We start from the raw sequence: 22,108 nt of genomic DNA on the forward strand, positions 1-22,108 counted from the left end.
AAATGGGGTGGCTGAGTAGGCTAAAGAATGGTGATGGATTAAACCCAGATCAGTTGACTGGGGGTGAGTGTTTGATTTGCTCAAACGCTCCGTCCATCATCCCCTTTTGTATCCCCATCCCCTTTTGTATCTCCCAACACTCCATTTTTACACAGAAAAAGGGTCTGGTCAGGACTATTTGTTTCTCTCTAAAATCTGTGCGCTTCCATCACTGCTTCATGTCAGCAATCCAGGATGTGGACAGTTGTAAAAAGAGGACGTACTCGATGTTACCCTCCAGGTCACCAACCTATTTCTGGACTTTGGGACAGGGCTAGACCTTGGTACTTTCACTAATTACCACATTGGCTGGGCTGGTAAAAATGTATATGCAGTTAGGTCACTCAGGGTAGGAGTGCACACCCGAAAACCATGGAGAGATAATTCTTGTCCCATCAGTGGACTACCAGATCTATTCTGCATCACAACTGACTAACGTTTGATTGTTACTGGCCTGTACGTCACCAACTTATAATTACATCCATGGCTTTTTACTGCCCCTCTGCCCTCTACGAGAGAGGTAATTCATTGATCCATGCTCATCCAGGGTGTCGATGAACATCAGGATGCAACCCTTGCCTAATTAGCACAATAAATCTTGGATTAGTATATGATGATCTGGATAGACCGTGCATTTCTGCTGGGAATATCCGCTATGTGGAATCGGGCAAACAAGGATAGCTCATTATCAATAGTAGGTAAGCAATATATGTGCAGCTTTAAAAATCAAATACATCAATACCATTACAATGTAGTTAAAGTAGACAGTCTAATCTGGTAGCGTTTTATTTTAATGGAGAATTGTGATACCTTAGTTTTGTTCAGATGAGTAAAACTGGCTCCTGGCTTCCACAGCTTTCTGTATATTCCTGCAAACAACTGTATTTTATCAAAAGTATGCAGAGTTTGAAAACTTAAAATTCCATACTTTGTAGTCTTTTAACAGTGAGGCAAATAAATTCGGACATAAGGAATGTAGAATACAAACTTTATTTTCTGTAATTTTACAAAGAACTTGAGATATATATATATATATATATATATATATATATATATATATATTTATATATTTTTTTTTTCTTACAGCTAATGTTTCGTAAGATGCGTGGCTTGAGTGAGTTCCCAGAGAATTCCCCTGCGATGGGTGATGTCTTATCTCACCTAACTACATCTGTAGATTTGGACTTTGGTTCTCATCGTCCCCTGCATGTTACCATGCTTCCTAATCCTTCACATTTGGAAGCGATCAACCCCGTTGTTGTGGGCAAAACACGAGCGAGACAGCAGTCTCGAATGGATGGTGACTACTCACAAGACAGCTCTGCACAACCAGGGGATAAAGTCATCTGTCTTCAGGTACTTGGGGATCTCACACATGTGGGTTATCTAGATTTGATGTTAAATCAATACTCATTGATGTTGTTTGGTCAGCTCAATCTGGATGTTTTTTCTTTCCACAATAATTCACAACGCAATTATTGTGCTCACACTTGTTCTCTTTCAATCTTAATTTCTTATTCTAGGTTGTGTTTATACTCCTTTCAGAATGTGATCTCACTCATGTTTACTACGGAGAATAAGTCCAATTAGTGAAAACCATATTTATTTAACAACTTTCTCGTAGATTTTGACTGCAGGTTCCTCATGTTTAGGATGATACCACATGCCAGACTGGATCCATATTTTCAACAGCATTTGCTTGTGTGTACTGGCAGGTGGTGCCCTTGAACTCTTTGACGCATTCCACCCGAGAAGTGAGAAAACAAAAGACATACAGATGATGTACGGAATACAGAGCAAATCAAACATTCATCCCCAGTCAATAGATCTGGCTTAAACCCGTTGGTCTTTTGCTCGATATGCCACCCCAGTTTAGACCCAGCCATATGCAAATCAGTCTTGACCCTGTGCCTCTTGGATCAGTCCAGACCGAACTGCCAAGCCAGGTCCTCTGTGGACCGGAAACCAGCATCCTCGGACCGGTTTTGGGGCATCACTCCTCATCAGCCAGGCTAGCTTTAATCCAGTGGCACAGCCCGGGTCCCACGTTGGGCATACCCAGCGCACTTCAGGTGGAAAAGCAAAAGACACACAGATGATGGACGGAATGCAGAGCAAATCAAACATTCACCCCCAGTAAATAGATCTGGGTTAAATCCATCGTTCTTTTGCTCCCCATGTCACCCCAGTTTAGACCCAGCCATATGCAAATCAGTCTTGACCCTGTGCCTCATGGGAACAGTCCATACCGAGCTGCTATGTCATGGCCTAACTGGACCGGAAACAAGCATCCTGGGACCGGTTTCGAGGCATCACCCCATATCAGCCAGGCTAGCTTGAATCCAGTGGCACAGTGAGGCTGGGACCCACATCTGGCTATACCCTAGAAGTGAGGGCACAGAGCCGCATGTAGGTACTGCCCCTGCATGCTGACGTCCGTTCCTTTCTTTCTGACAGATTTTAAACCGTGCCACAACTGAAGAAAGCCGAGGTCAGCCATGGATCCGCTCAACATTTGCTTATGGTGCGTAGGTTCTGGTCACAGATTGAAACTGTATGACAAATGCATGGTAGATGCACCTAAATGCAAACAGGGGGAACTAAAGCTCTACACTGCGGAACATTGAAAGAGTTCCCACTAAAGACTGGGATCCGGCTCCCGTTATGGTGCCGATCCTCTACAAATCACCTTGCCATTCCTGCAAAATTTACCAATCTAGATCAAAGTCTATGGGTAAGTTTAAGCCAAAGTAATGCCATTTGAACAAAAGGGCCAAGCAGGATTCATCCTCCATTCAACCCTCCAGAACAGGTGACAACTCACACAGTCAGCATTCCAAGAGCCGGACTCCTCAGGCACTTTATGCCTCCTAGTCCATTCCAAGGCGCGTTCCTGCATGCCTAACTTCCACAGGCTGTTTACGACCCAGCATCAGATAGAGTCCTTTAAATAGTCTATTCTGCGGATCTTCAAGACGATTCTGGCTCCCGCTATAGTGCCTTTGGGCCTCACAGAGCCTCTGGGGCCAGTAGTAGCACTTCTCTCAGCAGGTCCTTTGCCGGTACTGAGTCACCCCGCTGGGGCCCGCCCTGTTTCTTGCTTGCTTTAGCCTACAGTTCACCACTGGCTTCCATTGCACTGCGCGTTCCTTAGTGCTCTGGCACTGACTTTGGTGGTGCCCTTTTTGGACCCGTTCCCAACGTCCACTTCCGACCCAGAACCAATGTTTGCACACTTTAGATCTATGTCTCACAATGCAACCACCAATGTGCAACCTTCTCCTGAGACTGTCCTGTTTCAGGGATTCTGCACACACACAGAACTGTGCGCAGGATTATAGGTCTTTGGTGTATAGGGACTGAGTCATCCTACCACCTTAGTACCCATAAGCCCAGGACCGACTAGCTATAGTGCCTCACTTGCTCTCCTACTCACTCACAGAGAAACAAATGATTAGACACCCCATAAATCAACACTCCCAGATCTCTCAGGAATCGCGGTAAGAAGACACACCCTTTCGCTCTCACTCTTATGCTTTTACTCAATGAGATATGACAGATACAGGAAACAGTTTCAAATATTTATTTTAACTAACGTGCCCTAACATACAGTATACGTGCCACAACAAGCAGAAAAATGCATAGTACAAATACAGTCCGCATAGCAGCTGATCCATATATCATGAAGGGAGATGTCATCATGAAAATACATTAAAGCCTAACCTCCCACTCCTTGCTAAGAAGTAGTATTATATATTACGCTTTGTCAGCAGACCCCATACCTCAGCCTATAGATGGTAGATCTACATCATAAGTGCTGTCTCGCTCATCTCCCTGGAATGGTCCCTCTCTAAGTGTGTGATACCTATTCGTATCTTCTAATAAGACCAAAGTATTCTGTCCAAACAACCGCTGCATCTGTATGTTTTGTCTAAGGGCTAAGGCCTGCCCAGAACAAGTAACAAGGGGCATTGTTGTTCGACCTTGCTCACAATGTTTAGTCAAAATCCCAGGAATTTGCAGAGAGTGAACACAGCGATGAGTTCTCATGTGAAAACACCCATAGAAATTATTGTAACAATAAAGTTGTGTCGTATTGTGCACAAAGCTGCAGGCAAGCTGCAGCTTGCTCATGCCAACTTAGAGAAAACGACAATGTCCTAATGGGCCGTGTGACAGTCCCACAGAGGAAAATGCCTTCTTTATGGAGGTTGTGTGCAGAGAAGCTGAAATACTTGGATTCCCAACTTCCTACAGTTGAAACAAAAAACCCTGTCTGTCTTATGCATTACTTCGATTCTGCCCTTGGCAAGTAATGTCTCACCTTCTTTGGAGAGAACACTGTCATGGTCTGCCAATATCTGGCCAAAAACAGGGGTGATATGTGAAGAAATGAAGGACGTAACCAAACTGAAAACCTAGACAGACCTGCTGGTCTGAAGTAATTGCACACACGCCAGGTAGGCACAAATTAAGTCTGCCCCTTACCAGAGGACAGTAGGATAGGGAACAAAAACAGCTTGTCAGCAGCTACAGCAGGCAAGGAGGAAGAAGAGGACTGCTGCATCTGCTGTTGGGAACACCCTCTGACACCATCCCTTCCTTGAGCCAAGAAAGGTCTGGACTAGTTGCAAAGGCTCCCTCAGACAATAGGGTAAGGCCTTTGATTAACATCAGAGCTTCTGGTACAGTTGGTGAAACTGGGGAGAGGGAGAAGGAAGACCCAAGGAGCATGATTTAGCCCTACTGTCTTTAAACTCTTCCACAGAAGAATCTTGTTTCTCTCCAAAGATTTTAGTACCATCAAAAGTATGTTCATCAGGGAAGCTTGGTCATCTCCAGAAAAAACAGTATCATGCATCCAAGATGGGTGTCTACTGAATGTTTTTAGGTGCGTCTTGGCTGTCTTGGACAGTCTGGACAGGTAGAGCAGAACAGGGTTTAGACAACGCCGCCACAGGAGCTTCTTGAAGGCTGGACAGGTGTATCTGTTGATGGCCCATGTTGCTGAATTTAAGTCAATAGCTTTATCTCCACTGTGCGCAGTGGTAATTCCAAGACTTCCCCCAACCAGTGCACCTTCACTGAGAAGAAAGCACTTTCCTCAGTAGTTGGACCCATGGGCGAATTCAGTTCATTATCAGGTAAAGTATTCAAGACACTAGCATTCTGGAGGTCGAGCTATAGGCCAGCATCAGTGTAAGGAGGGAGAGTAAGTTATATGCCATCTCATCCATGTCTCCTCATTATGGGTAACCTTTTCAGACCCATGACTGGCATCGGTGTCAGAACATAAAGTGACCGCCAATCTCCTGTAATAATGTCATTAGTGCAGAGGAGCAGGAGTTATCCTCAACAAGAGGCTGTGCCTCAGTAATTATTTATTGTAAAATGGGATGAGCTCTTGTGGAAGCCGTCTCTGCTGGCAGTCAGGCAGGACAGATTACAGGGCAGCAAACAAGGGATGACCCAAGAATTTCTAAGGACCTGGGTTAGTTAAGCAAATGAATAGAGATGGATGAGCCACTGAAAGCTCAATCTAAGCTTGAGCCAGAAGCCTGGCTTTGACTCGGCTCCAGGTCCTGTTGGAAACTCGAGCTTTTATGTGGCTTCCGCCTGCCAACTTCCCTCTACCAGGGTTTGGCGTTCACTTAATATCCCCATGCCTATATACAACGGATGCTCATGTAAAGCCCTCAAATAGCTTTTGGTCTAATTCAAGCTATATGAAAAATCCACAAAGAAGTAAAAACAAAGCTTAACATAAAGGCAAGCCAAATAGATAATCCATATGGAGCCTGATTAATACAATATAAAACTGATAAATGGCGGCTTCCCCACCTAAATTCTGTGATCGTAGGCAAATATTTTATTTCACCAAAACTCCTTTTTCTTAATTATTGTCTATGAAAGCACTTTTAAACATGTGAGTTCAAAATACCTGTTGTACAAAAAACAATTGTGTGATTTAACCGACAATTAATGTTACTCTGTCATAATCTGGTCCATATGGCAACTGTCTTTCCTCCTTAGTTCATTAAGGGTTCATGTTTAAGAACTATCCCTTTTAGTAAGTATATCGTAGTGCAAAGCTATAATGTAAAATATTTGTCAAAGCTTCCACATTTTGAAGAAATACCCTTTTTTGAATTTTGAAGCGACCCTGTCATATCTTATGTGATGTTTGTTTTATGATTTACCTAGCAATCATTTTGAGTGCAAGGCTCGTGCACGGGCTTAAAGAGCCAAGCCAAACCTTTGGCTCAGCTCCGGTCTAGTTCTCGATCTTAATTTGTTGGCTCGCCCACATATACAAATGAAAGAATAGTGGTTCCTAATGTATATATAGAACAATAGTTATAACCATATTATCATTTAATGAAAGGATAATCAGATAATGTTAGGAATGGGTGCCAGTGACAAACCTGCTGGTTACTTTCTTCAGTGTAATAAACATGTGTGAATAAAGTGATCAATGTGCTTATCACACAATCGGAAATAGGACGGGCCATTTAATTACGATATATATAAATTCATTATTGGGTCTGCAACACAAGTTACCGACTGTTCTCCCAGCTACAAGTACCTTTTTGGATCTACATTGATCTCTCTCTTGGGCTCCTTATTCCTAGAGTCCTGATGATGATCCCATTTTTCAGAAAGTGGCAGAAACGTCATTGACTTGTGTCAGCCTTTATTTAACTGACAATTTGGTTATAACCATTTTTTTACGTGTATATTAATTTTATTTCATTTGGCAATTTATAGAGCGCAAACAAATACCCAAAGGCGTCACGATGGTAATGCGGTAGGCCTACAGAGGAAGGCCAACAATTGCAATTTCCCAGGCCTAAGAAGGCATTATAAGAAAAAGAGCTCTATCTTCAGAGCCTTACAAAAAGGAAGGTGAGCTTCCAGCCAAGAAATGGTGTAAGGAAGAGTGTTCCAGAGCTTGGAGGCAGCCACAGCAAATGTTCTCCCTCCCGGGCTTACCTTTCGGGACTTGGGAATCCCCATGAATTCTTTCCCTGCAGAATGCAGCTGTCTAGATGATATGTATCGTTGAAACAGATTCTTAATTCCCTCAGGACCTGTATTGTGAAGTGTCTTGTAGACCAATGCATAAGAGTTTGAAAGTAATTCGTTTATTGACCGGTGGCAAATTTACGAGTCGCAGCAGAGACAATCAGATTTGACAAGATCAAGAATGAGTCTTGCCACTGCATTCTGAATGTGCTGCAGCTTGGCTATAGCTGTCTTATTAATGTCCATGTAGAGTGCATTACAGTGATCCAACCTGGATATAATCAATGCCAAGACCACTTGTTTCCATGCAGAGAAGTAGACGAGAGGAAGCAACTTCTTTAGGGTCTTAATCACCCAAAAACATGATGATACCGTCCTGTTTACCTGAAGATTAAAGGACAAGTTGTTGTCCACCAGAACTCCTAGATTTTTTGCGGAGTCAACCAAGTTGGGAAGTTGACCCAGCCTTTCCGGCCACTAGGATTGGGTCCAAATGGATGATTGGCTACCAAAGATCGCAACCTCCGTTTTATCACCATTGAGTATGAAGTACTTTTTATACCATCCAGATGGCAAGAGCTTGCATGCAGTTCTTAAAATTGGCGGCGGATGCCTCTATGTCCTTGTGATAGGCACAATTATTTGTTTGTCACCAGCATAGGATAAAGCCTGTAACCCAAAAGATCTCATTAATTTGGCCAGCGGGGAGACATAGAGTTTAAACAGTGTGGGGCTCAGGTTGGAGCACTGAGGAACCCAACATGAAGTAGATATGGGTTCAGAATAGAACTGGTCCACCACCACTGTCTGTGATCTATCCGTCAAAAAGGATGATAGGAGACTCAGGGCTGAGTCTGTGATCGCAATTTCCTGCAGGCGGTCATGCAGGGATGGTGTCAGAGGCTGCGGATAGATCCAATAGTATCGGCACCGCAGCCTGTCCCGCAACCACCACCGAACAGATGTTATTGAACGCAGATAACAGAGCAGGGAGACATCCAACAGATATTGTTGCTCGAAATAGGTCATCAGTTGGATATTCAGGTGTGTCTGCAAGATCTTAGTGGGAACCAATAACAAAGAAATGATCTGATCATCTTTCAGGTCAGACGAGTCCAGTCGTTTTTTTAGCAGAGGCTTAACAATCGCAGTTTTCCAACTTTGGGGATAATAGCCAGAAGAGATTCCCTTATTAAGAGGTGATGTAAGGTGAGGAATAACAATGTCGCTCCCATTTGCATCAATTTGGGAGAACCGTGTTCGAGTGGGGAGCCAGACTTCACACTTACCAGATACTGATTGGTCAATTTGTGGGTCAAGAGTGAAAAAGCAGTCAAGCAGGGCTTTTGGCTCTTGGGCTGTGACAGGCTAGGGTCTACATAAATCTCCAGCTGAGAAGAAATAGAGGGCTGAGTTGAGACTGTCCAAAGCAGAATAGATAAACAATTTTGGTGTGAAAGAAGTTTGCCTTACGATTACAAAAGGCCTGGGAGCTCTCAGTACTGGGAAAAGCTGTGGGTGTTGATAAGACATTAATCAGTTTAAAAAGATCTGTAGAGGAGTTGGCCGATGCCATCTTCTCATTACAGTAAAGAGATTTCTTTAGCTAAATGCTGCATTGTATTCTGCCAGGATGGCCTTATAACTAGCTTTGTCGAGCGGTTCGTTGTGTTTATTTTTCAAAAACTGATTTGATTGGGTTTTCAAAACAGACTCATCTTACATGAATCACAGTAACATTATATTTGCATTGTCACGTGCTTACTCTCTGGTGTATCTGCTCTAACTGCTAAGAAATTAAATTCTCTCCCTCCCTCCACCCCCCCTTGAGTTGCTTTTGGTTCTAAGTAGATGTGCCGCTGGGTGTCGCTAGCTCATTTTGTCTTCATTTGGGGTGCTGAGGAAGCCGACCTATCCCCGACCTGCTTGTTCACCCCCTGCCCCCTCCTCTTGGTCCTGTGCTATCTGTTGCAGGGATTCTGTTCTACTGGGTCCCTATCTGTCAGCTTCTAACTCACCTATAAGGCGTTCCCAAGCCTTCACCCAGTTTATTTTGCCTATTCCCCGCCTAGCTTCTCTGAGTAAGAGTCTTACTTCCGCCCCACCCATTTTTCTAATTCCTTTTTCCATGTGCCCACCCGTGGTCCCCTTGGTGTTTTCCAGTTCCTAGCTTGGCTAGGACATAAGCGAGGTCCTGAAATGTCCTGGTCATTTTATTTTTGGCAGTGTGTGGGAACCATCCTAGCAGTAGTGGTCTGGGCTTTGCGGCAGCTCCTTGTCTATGATGTCACCTATTGTGCGTCGTATATCTCCCCAGAATGCATGGAAAATAGTGCAATCCCAAAACATGTGAAGTATGTGGGCTTCTCTCTCCCCGCACTTGAGGTATGCTGCGGAGTCTACTCCAAAGTACCGCCTTATGCGGGACAGGGTGAAATATGCTCTGTGGAGTAAATAGTATTTTATTAGTTTGAACCGCGCGTTCCTGGATGCCTTTGGGGTTCTTTCCACTATCATGTCCCAGTCTTTCTTCAGGATCTGTTTTCCCAGGTTTTCCTCCCATTGCATTTGTAGGCGGTCCAGCGGTCTTTGCATGTCCTGCTTGATCGCCTTGTAGAGACAGGATACCGTTTTGATTGTTCCTGGCGACAGTGCAACTTATCTGCATCCTGCAAGCGTTCGGGGCTCTGCACTGTCTGTACCCCAGTGCTTCGCTATCCTCCGCACGAGCACTCTATGCTTCAGGAACTGGCCCCAAGGCAAGTCGTATTCTGCTGGTAGCTCTTCGAAAGGGAGCATTACCGATCCTCTGTATACGTCTCTCATCACTTTCAGACCTGCCTCATCCCAGTCCTCTAGTCCCGCCCAGTGCTCTCCCTGTGGGTGGCAGTGAAGCACATTGTTATGGGTAGGATCGGAGAGTAGGGTGGCCTGGCGCCCACATGCCTCAGGGATCTGGCCCACCATTGCGTCACCACCCTGGTCTCTGCTGTGTCTCCCGACGAGTTCCTCTGCACTAGCAGTAGCATCCTTACTAGGGTTCGGGTGGTCGGTGCGGAGGGGCACCGTTCCTGTCTGGGTTCCTTCCGGCTGCCAGCCATAGAAGCAGCCAGTACAGCTGGGCTGCTATATAGTATCCTTCAAAGTCTGGGACTGCTAGGCCTCCCACAGCCGAGGGAGTGCTGCAACGTGGCCAACGCCACCCTCCTGTATCCCATCCCCCAAAGGAAGGACACCACCATTGAATTGAGGTCCCTGAATGTCGCTTGTGGTATCCACAAAGGGAGGGTGCTGAAAAAATACAGCAGTTTTGGGAGTGCCCCCATCTTCAGGACTGCCACTTGTCCAGCCACCGAGAGTTGTGAAGTACTCCAGAACTCCGTAGAGGACCGGATCAAGCGTACCGCTCTGTCTATGTTGCCCTCTAATAATTCGGCTGAGCCATAGTATATTTTGACTCCGAGTTACGGCAGGCAGTCGGGGTCCCACTGTTGGTTTCCCAGGTAGCGCGGCAGGGGTCTGTTAGGCGCCACAGGGTATAGTTTTGATTTCTGCCAGTTGACCTTCAGGCCGGAAAGCCTGCTAAACAGGGCCAGCATGCATTGCGCCCCGTCAACTCTGTAGCTGCATTGCAGAGAAACAGCAGGAGGTAATCCATGTACAGGGTTATGTAGTGCCTCACATCTACTGTCCACAAGCCACTCTAGTCCTGCCCATTCCTCGCCCTGCAAGCTAAGGGCTCCACGGTGTGGGCAAATAACAGTGGGGAGAGGGTGCACTCCTGGCTCGTGCCTCTTTCCACAGCCTGTTTAGGTGAGATATTTTTCCCGGTGCGCACTCGGGCTGTAGGAGTTACATAAAGCAGTTTCATCCTTACGAGGAAGCCCCATCTTAGACAGGACCTTATACAAGCAGGGTCATTCTAGGCTGTCGAAGGCCTTCTCGATCCATTGCAAACACCGCTGCCTCTCGTTTGTCGTACTCTTTGGAGTCCATAACAGCCAGGAGTCGTCTTATGTTAATAGCAGTGTTCCGCCCTGGGATGAACCCGGCCTGGTATGCGTGCACCAGAGTTGACATGTGAGGCAAGAGCCGTGTCGCTAGTATCTTGCATAATATTTTAAGTCCATGTTCATCATTGATAATGGCCTGTTGGCCGTAAAGCCGTGTGCCTGCTTCGCAGGCTTCAGCACTGGGACGATGAGATCCTCCCTGGTGCTCTCCCGCAATGTTCCGGTGTCGCTGGCCACCTAGTATAAGGAGACCAGTCTGGGTGCCAGCTCCTCCACATAAGCCACATAAAATTCATCTGGTCTACCGTTTGTGCTCAGGGTTTTATTGCGTGCCATGCACTTGATGGCAGCTCTCACTTCCTGCAGCTCAATTACAGTTACCAAGCGTTCAGTCTCTACTGGGTCCAGACTTCTCGTCTGCAATCCCTCCAGGCAGTCTTGTATCTCCTCTCTAACACAATACGCTGTTCTCTTATAGAATTCAGCAGAATAGCGAGCGAAAACCTCATTGATCTTCACCTGTGCATAGTGTCTGATACCCTCCTCAACTTCTATTTCCCCCAACGGGGAGCCCCTACCCACAGGATTCCCCAGCCACGCTAGGAGGGACCATGACTTATCTCTTTCTGCTTGGGTGCGCTCCAAATACTTTTTGTAGTCGAAGCACATGAGCCTCTCAGGCTGCTTCGCCGCCTCCTCTTTAGCTTCGAGCACTGTCTGGTGGAGATCTGGGTGGTCTGGTCATCTACGCTCCAGTCCCCTAAGGGCCGCTTCTGCCCCCTCAACATCCCTCAGGAGGGTGCGCCTGACCCATGTGGTGTGTGCTATGCATTGACCCCTCAGTACCAACTTGAAGGCAACCCATTCTGCATTTGGCAAGGAGGCCGTCCCTGCATTATCCGTGAAGTATTGTGTAATTTTCCCCCTGATATCCTCCCGGTAGACCTGATCCTCTAGGTTGTCTGGGAGGAGCCTCCAGGTGGGAATCATCAGTATTTGGTCCATCCCAGTGATAAGACCACTGAATTATGATGTGATATTGTGCGTGTGAGGTATTCTGCAGTGAGGACTTGGCTCTGTATATCTGCCGTGCTTAAGAAGTCATCTAGCCACATGTGTACTCTGTGCACCATGGAAAAGTAGTAGTAGTTCCTATCTTGGGGATGTAAGGTTCTCCAGGCGTCCAGTATTCCTCAGCCTTGTCACCACGCATTGAATGCTTGTGAGACACTCGCTGCTTGGGAGCCTCGCAGTGGAGGGTGTGATCTGCCCATGTGTATATCATCAACGCTATTAAAGTCTCCCCCATTAAGGTAGCGCTGGTCAAATATGGTGTCAGGCAGTGGTTCAGTTGGGCAAAGAAGGCCGACTGCATTGGGGCGTAACATTTGCTATATTTAGTTCATGACCCTCTTGCCCTCCCCGTATTGCTGCAATTTCTTTTTTTTTTGTAAAAACAATTTTTATTGGCATTTCAGGTCAAAAATAGCACAGTGCAAAGGATAAAACATTGCAGTAATAATCGACATTTCAGGATAACAATACATTTCTGACAAGATGCCTTTTATAGATAACAAAAACCCCAACCGTTCCCTCCCTGATTCCCATCCCCCTAGTCAGTGTGCCGTTGTCCTCTCTCTCAAGCAGCTGAGAACCAACAGCGAGCTACCTCTCTGAAAAGAACAATATGAAAAGGTAAGTAGTGCCTATCAACGGGGGATCTGATCTCTCAGAACCACTATCGTTACTTGTTATGATTGTGTGCTTCGCTGGAAGTGGGGTACCCCTCAAAATAGCAACCCTACGGTGTCGCTACTCCGTCATCCTCACTCTGCTCACTCTAAGGCGACTGGAGCGCAGTCACCAGGGCCTCCCACGCTCTAGCCACCTCCAAGGCCTTGTCATTATCTAGGCGCCTGGCTTTATGCAGCTGCAACGTGCTCTCCGCTTTCGCCCACCGCACCAAAGTGGTCCTCCAACGCAAGTAGCTGAGTCCCTGGCTAGATGCTAGATTTCCAATGCATGGTGATCTCTCGTTTAGCTAGTATCAAGCCCAAGTCGTAAAACTTACTGGTAATGCGATTACGGGGGGTGTGAGGGAACCATAACAATAAGCAAGCGCCCATATCTGTGCCAATCTGCCAGTCCGTGACAGCATTCAGGCAGGCCATCACCGCTTCCCAGTAACCAGTTAGCCTACCACAGGACCAAAACATGTTCGCAAAGTCCGCTTCCTCTGTCCCACATCTAGGGCAGAGCGAAGATGCACCTTCAAAATATCGCGAGATCTTAACTGGTGTAAGGTATGCTCGGTGTAGGGTGAAAAACTGGACCAGCTGGAACCTGGCATTCCTAGTGCCTTTCCACGCTCGCCGCAATAGCTGCGGCCACGTCGACTCAGGGATCGGTCGCCCGATATCACCCTCACACTTGGCCCTCAGCCCATCCAGGGGCTGCAGGGTTTCAGTCGACAGCCTCCGGTAGAGGCAGGCGACGGCCTTGTAAGTACCCGCAGCCATGACCACATATTGACAGCACTCAGAGGTCGGTGGTTCAGTGAGCCCTCTCTTCCAGTGTCTCCGAATACCGGCCACCAGCGAGGCGTGCAACAGGTAGTCACCCCTTGGGAGGCCGTAAGCGTCTCGCAGCTCTTGAAACGTGAGCAGCGATCCCTCTTTGTAAAGATCACCGAGCATTTGCAAGCCAAGCTCCTCCCAGGTCGCCAGCGCAGACCAGTCGCCTCCGTGCAGAAAGGCAGTGCACATCCCTAGCGGAATCTCAGGGGCATATGGGCGAGTGGTGCCGGATCGCCTATGGCAACGAAGCCAACAGCTACGAATCGTACGTTCCTCCCCTGTGAGCTGGGTAAGGTCCAATTTCTGGCCTAGAATTATGAAAGAGATGACGTGTCTCGGAAATATTCTGCCCACTACCCCCATCCCCGTATTGCTGCATATCGGTCCTCCGGGTATACTAATGAGTCCACCAGTTGGAATTGAATCCCTGCCTGTATCCATATTAACACTCCCCTTGCGTTTACCGAGTATGTGGTGTAATAGATTTGGCCCCTACAGTGCCTCTGTAATGAGGTCCCTTGCTTTTGTGTGAGGTGCATCACTTGCAGCAAGGTTATCTGGACCCCCCTTCGCCTAATGTAGGTGAGCACTTTATATCTTTTCTCCATTGTGCGCATACCTCTGATATTCCACTTCATGCTTTTGTATTTCTGTAGGTCAGCCATATGGCAGTGTTAGTGCTCTCGGCCCCTCTCCCACCCAGAGCCCAGTTATTGGCATGCATTTTCCAGCTATTACTGATTGAATGTGTATACAATGCAACTCAAGTCCCTCCCTGACGAACAATAAACAAGTCTCCCAACTCCCACTCCCCAGGACAAGCAGGTAAATGCCCCCCATCCAAACTAGAACCGTGAGTCCGCAAGTGACTGTTTGCAGTTCGATCTGTCAAATGAGAGGGGGAAGAAAGCCTATCTGCCTCTCCCCGGTCCTCTCACCCGCCACCCAGTTCCGGAATCTCAGGAGACCCCCGCAGCGCCCTCCCCATGAGAACCCCAATACCTTATTGTTGGGTCAGGCTCTTCCTGTTTCCCTCTTAGCTCTTTTGAGGCTAGTGTTGCCCATCAAGATGTAAGCAATGTTGTCCGCCGTCTGCAGTGTCACATCTGGGAGGGCCACACTCTGTAGCTTCGACTCACTATACCCCTGTTCACAGCCAGATTCTGCCGTTGCATCGCTGCCTCCGGGGGTGCAAGATCCTTTCCCGTCCCACTCACCAGGGCCACCACCTGCAGCATTTTGTCGCTCCTGTTGCGCTTCCTCTTGGGGTGCAAAGGCCTCTCTCACAGGCCGTTGGCTACGAAAGCGTCGTCGTTGTCCAGGCTCTTGCGTGGGGGCCAAGGCCTCTCTCACGGCCCGTTGGCTTCGAAAGCGACTCTCCCGTCGTCGTTGGTGTCCATGCTCTTGCGGCGGTTCTAGTCCTTCATGTCTCTCCAGCCATTCTAAGACCTCCTTCGAAAGAATTCTGTTCCACCTGCTGTGGTCACTAGCAACTGGAAGAGATGTTGCATTGTATATTTGTAGCTCAATTGGCGCAGTCTTTGTTTCACGCCCTAGAAGGAGCTCCTTTGCTTTTGGACTTCCCTGGAGAAGATCAAAAAAATGTGCACTTTGTGTTGCCCACTGTTATGTCTCCCTTGTGGTGTGCTTCTGCAAGGATGTGGTCCCTATCCCTGTAATGAAGTAGTTTCGCTATGACCACTCTGGGCGGAGCTCCCAGTAAAGGCGGTCTTGCCGGTACTCGGTTTGCTGTCTCCAGGGCATAGGATCCTGACAAACCCTCTGATGCCACTTTTTCACGCAGACATTTTTCGAGGTGGTCCACCATGCTGGGGCCTTCTATTTTTTGGGCAGACCTATTATGTGGAGATTATTCCTGCACGATCTAGTTTCAGCAACTTCTGCTTGGAATTCTAGTGTGCGCACTTTCGTTTCAAGGATTGTCAACTGCTTCTTCATTGCTACCATGTCCCGCAAGATCTCCGAAAGTTGGAATTCATTCATCGTTACTCGCTCGGCTAGGCACCTGTGGTCTTCTCTGAGGATACCCAGGTCTGAGCCCAGTGAGTCAATTTTGGCTTCCAACGCTCGCTTGAGGAGGTGATGCCCTGCAGTATGTCCTGGAGCGTCGGATCCCCCAGGTGCTCCGCTTGTGGCTGGGATTTTCCCTTCTCCGACGCCGTCTTTTCCGCTGGGGTCTCCTCTCTGTCTTTCTTTTTGGGCATTACCCCCATCTTTCCGCCCCATTCTGTGCTGCCCCTCGTGCGCCTTGCGCTCATGTGGGTGCGTTTTCAGGCGCGTGCCCTTCGGAGGTCTGTCTCCACCTGCAGGTACCACTCAATGAGCTATACCAGTGTCCGCTTCTTGCAGATCGTGCAGGCCCAGGTAAGTCCGCGCCTGCGCTGGTCTCACGCTCCCTAGGCCAAGTCTCTGCAGCTGGGCCCAACAATTGCCGTCCAGTCCTCTCAGTATTCCGCAGGTAAACCTTGCTGTGCCAGGTGCCAGTCTCACAGACCTCTTGTATCCCCTCCGAATTGCCAGGCAAGGGTCTTGTGGTCAGGGGCAGATTAGTGTTGCCTCTCTTTCGTGCCCTGCCGCTTTATACCGCCCACTTATCTGCCTGGAAAGGCCCCCTTAAGTAGTGGGGTTCAGCTTCTCAGTTGGTACTTGCTGCACTGTCACTCTTTCTCTGACCTTCGCTTGCTCCCTCTTCACAGGCCCAACCGCAGCACATCTCGCCATCCGCGCCAGTCTTGTGGCACCTGCCGGTTTGGTGCCTTTTCTCGTTGCTTTCTCTGCTGGGGAAGAGGGTGACCCTATTCCAAGGGCAGCCTCCTTGGTCCCGCTATTTGTCCCACAGATCCGGCGCTCCAGGCCCCTATGTCGCCCTTCTGCGGGACCGCACCAGTTGTGGCACGCCCCTGTTGTCAGTGGTTCGGGTCCTTCGGCGGGCCCATGTGCATTGGTTCTCTGCCTCCCCGTACTCTGATGTAACACTGTGGGGTTCAGTTTGCGCCTCACAGCCGCGGGCACTCTGCTCATGCTCCGAGCATCCCGCCTCTGCCGTTACTGTCGTTGGCTGGTCCGCGACATCGCACTCACTGTCTCTCATCAGGTGCTGCCATCTTGGGGAGCCTCCGGTTCTTGCTACGGAGGGTGCTTTTGCCTTCGTTAGCCTGTGCCTCCCACCCACTCCATGTGCTTACGGGAGTTCTCTGCTGCGGTTTATTCTCCTTCTGTCACTCAGGATGATGTTTGAAAGCTCCCGGCAGCCGACCGGAGATCGCGAGCTGCACTGCCCACTCCATCGGCGCCAGGCCATTTTCGAGCGGTTCATTGAGTTTATGCCATGCACGCTCTTGACAGCGACAGGCCTGTTTGGGTATTTTGAGCTTCTCTGAAAGCCAGGGAGAGGAAGGCCTCATCCTACGTACGTATAATTCTTTAAGTGGGGCAGGAGAGTTAATGGTTGCCGTAAGCCAAGAAGAAAACTCTATGGCTGCCAGATCAGTAATGTTACGATCTGTCCAATTATAGTTCTTTACAGCCTGTGAAAAGGATGTCTTACTAATGCGTTTCTATTAGGGACCACTGTTATTTAATTTACTTTCCTAGATGCGTAGGCTGACACTGCATCAGGAAAAATGTGTAGTGCCCATGGCAAGGGTTTTGAGGCTCGACTTGGTACTGGCAGAATTCGAGGATGAGGAAATTCAATTCAATATTTATTAAATATTTGGAGCTCCAATGAGGTTCACATAAAAAATACCTACAGCATATAATAGAACATAAAGAAGCACATTAATGGCAGCAACTACATATGCAGATTTTTCAACGCATATCGGCTTCGGCAAAATATAGTTTGGGATTAGCAACAAGAGGATAGAAGTAACCAAGCATATCCTGAATTGTGCAAAGAGCATTTAAGTAGCAGCGAGTTCATGTGCAAAATACAATTAAAAAAATCCAACTTCAGCAGAAAGTTTACTTGAAATTAGCAGCAAGAATATAAATAAATTTAGAAACCTCAATCCTGTCAGCTAAACACTTTCACAAACATATATTTAAAATAAATCGCAGTATCCAAATGGCCCTTTAGCAAACGGAGGAGATACCGTGATATTACGTGTGAAAAGCTGGAAGGTCTATCACAACGTCAGTGGCACAACAAGTTCTGCTTTATGTGGAGTAAAATGCCATAATTATACTAGCCTTTTGCAAATTTTGCGCAAAGTATACAATATACTAGAATGCAAACAATGTACCATCTACTGACAGCATGCCAGCCCTTTGAGCCTTTCAGACACAGAACATAATATGTACTCATTTTGATAAAACAAGCTTAGACAAGGTGTAAACGTAAAATGTGGTGCTGTTTATTAAAAAGAAACCAGATCACATTACTGTGCCTGAAAGGCTGTAAGGGGTGCGCATAGTTTAGAAAAGTTAAGTCCATCAGTTGGATCATGGTTATAGAAACTGAAATTAAAGGCACAAGTCGCTGCCAGCTGTTACATCACAACAAGGGACCCGGAGACTGGGAGTGACATCACTGAGGAAGTGGCAGTGAGCTGGGTGTCGCATCACAACAAATGAGCCTGCAGGTTGGAAATGTGTGCCAGCTGACTGAGAGCAGCCAGGACGCAATTGAACGCAGCCGCAGACCAAGGGTGAAATCAAAGCCCTTGTGAAGGACACAGAAATCAAGGGCAGACTGATGCAGCATCTGTCTATATCAAGTTTAGAGGTCGTGACTTCGAAAAAGATCTACTGCAAAGTGTAAAGTGGTGTTGTTGAAAGGGATGGGCTAAAAGGAAGGGGGGGATGCAAGGAGCACAGCTGTACCCGTTTGTGATCACTTTCGCGGCCGCTTTAATGTTCTCAGTGGCCGCGCGGCTCACAGAGAACATCAAAGCGGCCACGAAAGTGATCACGCAGGCTAACAAATGGTGCGCGCGCCCGGGCACATGCACTGTACTCGATCCGCCTGTTTGAGAGCACTATCAGAAGCCCCACTAAATATCACACAAAGCATCGCTTACGCGACAGCTAGGCGAGACCTAAAAAAGAGGCAAAGTGAAATTAGGCAACTGCCTGGGATCAAACAACTGGTTTAAGTGGGGACTCCAGGATTGATTGTAGGTTTTCTGGTTTCATGTTCTGCAGTTCTATTTCATTTCTATTCAATTCAATAATCATGTTACTTCCTTTTTACACTTTCATCTCCCAAAGTAGGGATAGCAAGCAGAGAAGGCTTACCTTAAGGTACAGTAGAGATATAGTGATTCAGATACAGTATAATAGAGTTCTGACAGAGTTAGTGCTTTGAGCATTTCTTCTAAGAGCATGAGTGCAGAGTGGTATATGAACCCTGCTTTGACTTGGGCTGCATCAAGGAGTATTTTCTCATGTCTTGGAGTAATGTTTGGCACCAAGTCACCAAAGACAGATGATGTGCGGTTCTGTGATCGGCATCGGTTTCCTGTAAAGTGCTGCAAAGCTAAACCTTGTTGTTTTGGTGTAAACAGATCTGCACACTGCATCGTGAAAAGTTGGGAGCTGACTTCCAGATTTATGTCAAAGAGCCTGGTAAAAGAGAAACTAATGTCGGCACTCCAGGGCAGAGCCTATATGCAACTCCTTGTCACGTCTGAACGCAGGACAGAGTCGTGACTGAGGTCGACGGCGCCGCCTTTCAGCACACAGAAGCTATTACTAAGTTTTCTGTATCCAGCTTGCTGCCTAGGGGGATTAGAAATGTGAGAATTCTGCAGTTAGAAGTATGCTTCAGAAGAACTGTTTATTATTTCTAGCTGTTAAAAAAACAATCTTTTCCACCCTGTGCTACACTTGCAGTTCGAAATGGAAGTGCATGAAATATTTAGCGTTTCTCAGCCATTGATTCTCAGTAAATGTACTACTATTCTTCCTTGGAATTCACTTGAGGCAGCTATCTTGGAAGGCAGCTGGACTGATGGAGACCCTGGAATGGCCTTCTTCAGCAACCCGAGTGTCGCATTTATTTCATGTTAGAAAGTAGTGTTATTTCAGCTTTTTATCCTTCTATGGTTGATCAAATTATTAATAATTTACATTGTAAAATGTTTTTTGCAGAGGTATGAAATCTCAGTACCTTAAGCAGCTATATTCTTATTCATTGTATAGGTCAGACCTCCCTATACAGCAGAAATCCTGTTCACTTGCACTCACAGATGTAATGCCTCAGCCTACTACTGTTCCTCTAAAAGAGCCCTTCATTTAGTTTTGTGATATGCTGGCCATATCCCGGTGGATGCACTGCGACTTTCAACCTTCCAGGTCAATTCAATGAGCAGCACTGAATTGATTAAAAACAAGCATTTGCGATGCAATAGGTCTCGCATTTGTGAGTTTGAGCTTTTGGCATTGTAAATGATAATGCCATTTATTTATGTGTTTATTTTTTAATACAGATAAAAAAGGCATTGTCATGAACAATGCCAATAGCTTAAACTTTTGCAAATGCGAGACCTATTGCATTGCAAATGCTTGTTTTAGTACTGCAGGCTTTTTGAAAGTTTTAGTCACTACTCAAAATGAAATCCAGTTTATCAGCGTTGCCAGTGCTCCTTTATGTTTAATGCCCTAAATGAAACACAATGTTGTAAGCAGATTGCTAAACAGCCTTTCCAGCCCCGATCACAATGTCTCACTTCATGCTGGAGAGTGGGCACCCTGTTTTCATGCAGCGCAAAGACGGGGTGAACTAATGCACAGACTGAGGCTCAAAGCATTCTTTGCAACAGTATGCGGTGTCAATGTATTGCCATGTGAACAGCACACACTCTGCAACAGCAAGTGTTTTCAAAGTTGGGGGTGACTTCCCAAACTTTCCCGAGGTGTTCATCGTGTTTGATGACAGCGTATTTATGCTGACAGCCCAAAAAACTGGTTGTGGTTGTGTGTGTGTGTGTGTGGTTGTGTGTGGTTGTGTGTGTGTGTGTGTGGTTGTGTGTTTATGTGTGGTTGTGTGTGTGTGGTTGTGTGCGTGTGTGGTTGTGAGTGGTAGTGTGCGTGTGTGGTTGGTTGTGTGTGGCTTTGGTTGTGTGTGTGGCTGTGTGAAGTTGTATGTGTGGTTGTGGTTGTAGTTGTGTGTGGTTGTCGTTGTAGTTGTGTGTGGTTGTGGTTGTGTGTGTGTGTGGTTGTGTGTGTGGTTGTTTGTGTGTGTGGTTGTGTGTGTGTGTGGCTGTGTGTGTGGTTGTGGTTGTGTGTGGTTCTGTGTTTGTGTGTGTGTGGGGTTGTGTGTGTGTTTGGTTGTGTGTGTGTGTGGGGTTGTGTGCGTGTGTGTGTGGTTGAGTGTGTGTGGTTTTGGTTGTGTGTGTGCTCGTGGGTGTGTGGTTGTGTGTGTGTGGTTGTGGGTGGGTGTGGTTGTGTGTGTGTGGTTGTGTGCGTGTGTGTGGTTGTGGTTGTGTGTGTGGTGTGTGTGTGGATGTGTGTGTGTTTGTGGTTGTGTGTTGTTTTATGCATGCTATTGTGTGTGATTGTGGTTGTGTGTGGTTGTGTGGATTGTGGTTGTATGTATGGTTGTGTGTGGTTGTGTGTGTGTGGGCCTGCAAAGCGCATCCAAACTCAACCTCCAAGACAATTTGGAAGGGGCATGCCACATCAGCCTGGCAGATAATCTCCAAGAACTGCATCCCTGCAACCCTCAAGGCTCCATGCCCAGTGTGTACCCCCTCAGTAGCCAGGACACCCAACTACACGGAATTGAATTCACCCTGAGAGTGGGGGCCTCCCTGAGACGTGGCTCTCCCTTCGGCCTCCTAGAAAGCCAGGAAGAAGGCTCCACAACACCGACCTGTGACTAGCGTATTGAGGTCAAAAGTGACTCAGACTGGGGGTGGATCCGGCTTTAAGCGGGCCTTCAAATGACACCACGGGAAACGGCAAGATGGACGAACTGCTTGACGAGCTGCTGCTGAAGTCGATGGGGGAGCCTTCGGAATGCATTTTCTTTGAACAGGGGGGGCGGGGAAGGTGCGAGCGGAAGCTCCAGTGACCTATTTTATTAAAATAAACAAGCCTCAAACTAACATTGGCGTGGGATGGCAATAGAAGCCTGGCGCCAGTTGGTACCAGATGCGAGAACGTCAGTTGTGACGGAGGAGAGAGAAGCAACTCTCCAGTGCTCTTGGGATTGCAAAATTACTTAAAAAGACTGATAGGGTTGGGTTGTTGGCCACTGTCTTAATACCCAAAGTCTGGTTCCTCTACAAGACACATAATCAAAATGGGGTGTCCCAAGGGTACTCCTTATTGATGGATTGTTGTCAAATGCGTCACACTGGAAAGACTTTGAAAGGACAAAACTATTCAGAAAGTCGTAGTGTACTAAAATATTTAATGTTGTGACATTTCCGCTAAAGCTGGTAGTAATCGGTACTCGCAGGGAAAGAAATGTTCAGTGCATGGGTC

At 47.2% G+C, this 22,108-nt stretch overlaps 1 protein-coding gene across 1 annotated transcript in view; it reads left to right on the forward strand.

Annotated features, from left to right (window-relative positions):
• The window catches only part of DHTKD1 (dehydrogenase E1 and transketolase domain containing 1), a 1,484,612-nt gene that overhangs the window by 373,733 nt on the left and 1,088,771 nt on the right, over positions 1–22,108 (forward strand). Inside the window, exon 5 of the mRNA XM_078674167.1 lies at positions 1,126–1,395. Within this exon, the coding sequence (XP_078530293.1) occupies positions 1,126–1,395 (270 nt within the window). The remainder of the gene's footprint in view (positions 1–1,125; positions 1,396–22,108) is intronic.

The sequence above is a fragment of the Lissotriton helveticus genome, chromosome 1_1, assembly GCF_964261635.1.
Source record: "Lissotriton helveticus chromosome 1_1, aLisHel1.1, whole genome shotgun sequence".
Lineage (NCBI taxonomy): Eukaryota > Metazoa > Chordata > Amphibia > Caudata > Salamandridae > Lissotriton > Lissotriton helveticus.